At 36.9% G+C, this 3,990-nt stretch overlaps 1 protein-coding gene across 1 annotated transcript; it reads right to left on the bottom strand.

Moving 5' to 3' along the window:
• Positions 1 to 423: 423 nt before the first annotated feature.
• Positions 424 to 3,976, bottom strand: PIGP (phosphatidylinositol glycan anchor biosynthesis, class P). The gene is made up of 4 exons (XM_009584687.1): positions 3,895 to 3,976; positions 2,569 to 2,641; positions 1,927 to 2,045; positions 424 to 554 (listed from the first exon to the last, which is right to left on the bottom strand). The coding sequence occupies exons 1-4, from the start codon at positions 3,974 to 3,976 to the stop codon at positions 424 to 426; spliced, it is 405 nt and encodes a 134-aa protein (XP_009582982.1).
• Between the last annotated feature and the right edge of the window lie 14 nt (positions 3,977 to 3,990).

Genomic DNA, 3,990 nt, shown 5'->3' with positions numbered 1-3,990 from the left:
AAATTAACATAACTTGTAAAAAAAAAAGATCCTCAAGCATTTGACTAGCGGAACACATTTTCTCTCCCTGAATTCAAAGGGAAATAGAATTAAGCTACCTCCAAAAGCTATTTCTTTCACTCTCAGAGGGAAATTACAGGCAGAAATCTACAAGTAATAGAATGCTATTTTAAACTCACAAGAATGGTTAGATAAATTAATGTGGTATAATTCTCATACCAATGAAGGTTATTAAGGCGCATGCATAATAACAAAATCAAGCCATCTCAATGAAATGTGTTAACATAAATTTAGTTAGAAATTCAGAAAAAAAAAAGCTTTGTTCTACAGGCACAAAGAGGTTTTTATTAAGCTTGGAGAGGTTTTGATTTTTCTTATGTAACACTTCTACTAATCCTTTATTCAAACAGATCTTAGTAACAACTATCTGCTATTGCAGATTCCTTTTTCAGGAAGGAAAAACATTCTGTTTACTTCGCTGATGGGAATATCCCTCAACGCTGGAATCGCTTCTTCTTGAAATTTCTTCTGTTGCTGCTTTTTTGCATAGTTATCTACAGGAGACAATGAGAACATTTCACATATTAAAGATTTTTTTCTTTCAAGAAATGTTATATAATGTAATACTCTATAAACTTAGCTACTACAAGTGATACTGAAATCTTGCTGAGGTGTAATGAGAGGGTCACCAGAAACGCTCTACATCAACATGTATTATCAGAGCCCCTGAAGAAATTTTTTTTTGCTGAAATCACTGTCTGGGACTTTGCTCGGTTTAAGACGCTGTGTGACGTTAAACTGTAACTATCCAAAGATAAAAAGAACAAACAAACAAACAAAAAACCCCACAGTGAATAGTTCAGTCTGTAGTTTGAACACTTTGTGCTAGGATTTCTGCTGAGAGATGCTGTCCACCCTCCCTTTATCTTGGCTGCTTGTTCGCATCACCACGCAGCACCCATTCCTATAACAGCATAAACATTTTTACAGGTGCACTTTGAACACAATTATGGAACTGCTCCCTCTGAAAAAGAAAATTTTCAAATATAGTTGGTTTTCAGAGTAGGTCCCCCATCCTACCTGCCATACAGCCACACAAACTCTTGGGTTGATGCCAAAGGAGAGGGTGACATAAGAGTGTGAATGAGTGGCCAGGAACACAGGGATGACTAAATGGCAGTTCTTGACAGAAGCGCTGGAGTAATGCATTTGAACTTCAGAGTACTGTAATACTACGTACATAGTTTGTTAAAACGATGCAACTTCAGCAGTCATAGCAATAGGTAACTTTCTTGCCAAATTTTACAGTCTGCATTTTTTCTAACAAAAATGGCCACCTGCAAATAGCAGTGGAATTCCTCATGTGAAGGAAGATGCAGCTGCCTGGAGAGTATCGTGAATGCCTAGAACATGTCTCCTTGGCAGGAGTAAAGGCTACGCAAAAGTTGAGAGAAAAACTGAAGAACAGCTTTTTTAGACAGGGAATCACTAACATATCTGATCAGGTCTCAATACCGCAACATCCTCCTTTGCACCACCTGGACTCTGTGTGCCTTCCCACTTCCACGACTGCCAGGTAGGTACTCATGCCCTTCTTCCCATGACACTCTTCACTGGTTTGTAATGCACGGCACATGCCTGGAAGAGCTTCATATGCCTAACCCCTGTTCCTCTAATGTGGTCTGTTTTACTAACAAAGTACACTCTACTAGTCGGAAACCACTGCCATGAGATGGCAAAGAGGGAAGAGTCAGGCTTGTGGCTCTCTTTTCACCTTAGTACTTCAGTACTTCTAAGAACTCCTTTTCTAGATCAAAATATTTAAAGGCTTAAAATTTGATTTATATTATATATGGTTACATATACATACTTACAGAAATTAACAGTTAAGTATCAAAATCTTAAAAAAAACACCAATAAAATTACCTGTAATGGTATGCGTGGAGTTAAGTGGAGCTGTACTCATCATGTTAATACCAAAAAGTAATATGTAACCAATTCCTACAGCAACTAGTAGGTACGCTGGCAAAGCAACTGCCCAGTACCTGAGGAAAAAGATTTTCAAATTTACATATCATAATAACAAATGCCTAATGATATAACAGTTTTAATGTAGTGGTTGTATACAGCACAAACTTAGCCAGGAGGAAAAGAAACAGCACCTCTGAACATGGACCCTGGTCCCTCCCAGGAAGATTACTGACTGCACAGTGACTGTAGCTAGTTTGGTATAAATCGTCAAATAGATTCCTGATAGAAGGTTTTTCATTTTTTAATTACAGTCTAAAGTTTACTATCTTTTCATTGACAAACTTCCTGGAAACAAAATGTCAAATTTATCATGAAACATTCAAAAACTATTTCTTTCATTACACAATGAAAAATTTTCATCATAGCTACTTATCTACATAAAATAATGCTTCACAAAGATTACAGTCCTTTATCATCAGGAAAAACTGGATTAAATACAAGACCACTATTCAAAAAAAGTTTTGTTATTTGAAAATAATTAAGGGTGTCCTATACTCACACATATTCAGCCTAAAGAGTTTAACTGGTTGAACTTACTTTTGAGGCCAGTATGTTAGTCCCAATGAGAACAGCCAAGTCTCGGGAACGTATGCCCAGATAAGATACAACACTGCAAAAAAGAGTTAAAAAGTCATAATAGTACAACCGATACTGTTTTAGACTTCCTTCCTGTTTTAGAGCACTACTTCCCTACTGATACATGCTGAGACAATATTTTGCTGAGACAATAATTTTTACATTATTTAAACCAAACTAACCCTACCAAAACATTGTAGAATATGCCTCTCAAACACAAAACCTGCCCAAAATGGGGGCAAAGTTTTGTAGTTGGTTATAGGATATCACTATGCTTTAACATTCAGTTTCTGATTTCCTATGTAGACAGACGAGAATTTCTTGCATGTTGAACTGCAGAACAAAAAAACCCTCAGTAAAACGATGCCAAATGACACCGAATGCAGAAAATATTAAAGCAGAAAATGATCACACAATGAGTCCTTTGGTTGAAAGAAAAGTTGGTAGAATTGTTCCAGTGCTTGGATGGAACTGTTCAGAAGCTGTTACTGGAAATACTTTCTGATTCTTGGTAAGTTATTCATTTGCATGTCAACAAAACCAATACTGAGAAATTTTACTCCCTAACAACAAATCGAGAATAAGGTTTAAAAAAACTTGAGGGGATCAGGTTAGTAGCCAGTGATACAAGTTATGGAACTGCAGTGGCTTCCTGTGAGAGGAACAGAAACGAACTTACTTTCATTTCTACTTATTTCCTAAGGGTGAGAAAGACTTACCATAGGATCCTAGTTTATTATTTGACTACAGTATATTTGCAGCACTTTTTCTTGTGTTGAAAAAGTGTTCTCACCCTCTCAAGCCTTGGTCCTGTGAAATACTAAAGCACCTGCCACACCAGCAAAGAAATGCTGGTATAACTCTAATCGTTTCCCATTGCTGTTGACCAGATTGACTTGATTTTTTTCAGTATTTGGGTGGGGAAGGTTGCATATAGACCATCTACAATGGTTACTGAATAGTGACAATGTATGCAATTCAAGTAAAAAAGTTACTAAAATGAGAATGCAGAGGATTTTTTAAATAATTTGACTCTGTAATACTATTACAGACCCCATAATAAGGTTAAAGAGACAGAACATGAGGAAATCACAAAAGGCAATGACAGATCTCTGTAACAACTGACAGGTCTGGCAAGTAATGCTCACTTAGTCCTCCACCATGCACCCTTACAATAGGTAGTGTAATACGATTGTGACCTTTTTCAGATGGTCTTATCTGAATTACATTCGTCTCGTAAGCAAAGGAACACTTTTTGGTGAAGTATTCAGTACCCAGTATACTTACTAAAGCCAAACCACGATCCTAAAAAAAGAGCAAATCCATATATTGCCCTTTCTGGCAACGGGGCTGGAGAGTTTTCAACCATACTGGTCTCTTCCC

This window comes from Fulmarus glacialis, unplaced genomic scaffold, assembly GCF_000690835.1.
Source record: "Fulmarus glacialis isolate BGI_N327 unplaced genomic scaffold, ASM69083v1 scaffold33630, whole genome shotgun sequence".
NCBI lineage: Eukaryota > Metazoa > Chordata > Aves > Procellariiformes > Procellariidae > Fulmarus > Fulmarus glacialis.
The sequence above is the reverse complement of the archived record's forward strand: the minus strand, read 5'-3'. Positions and strand labels throughout refer to the sequence as shown.

Coding starts and splice junctions, on each gene's coding strand:
- PIGP (XM_009584687.1), bottom strand. CDS start 3,976: ATGGTTGAAAACTCTCCAGCCCCGTTGCCAGAAAGGGCAATATATGGA. Junction 2,642..3,894: donor AGGATCGTGGTTTGGCTTTA/GTAAGTATACTG, acceptor TCTTTTTTGCAG/TGTTGTATCTTATCTGGGCA. Junction 2,046..2,568: donor CTAACATACTGGCCTCAAAA/GTAAGTTCAACC, acceptor CTTTTTCCTCAG/GTACTGGGCAGTTGCTTTGC.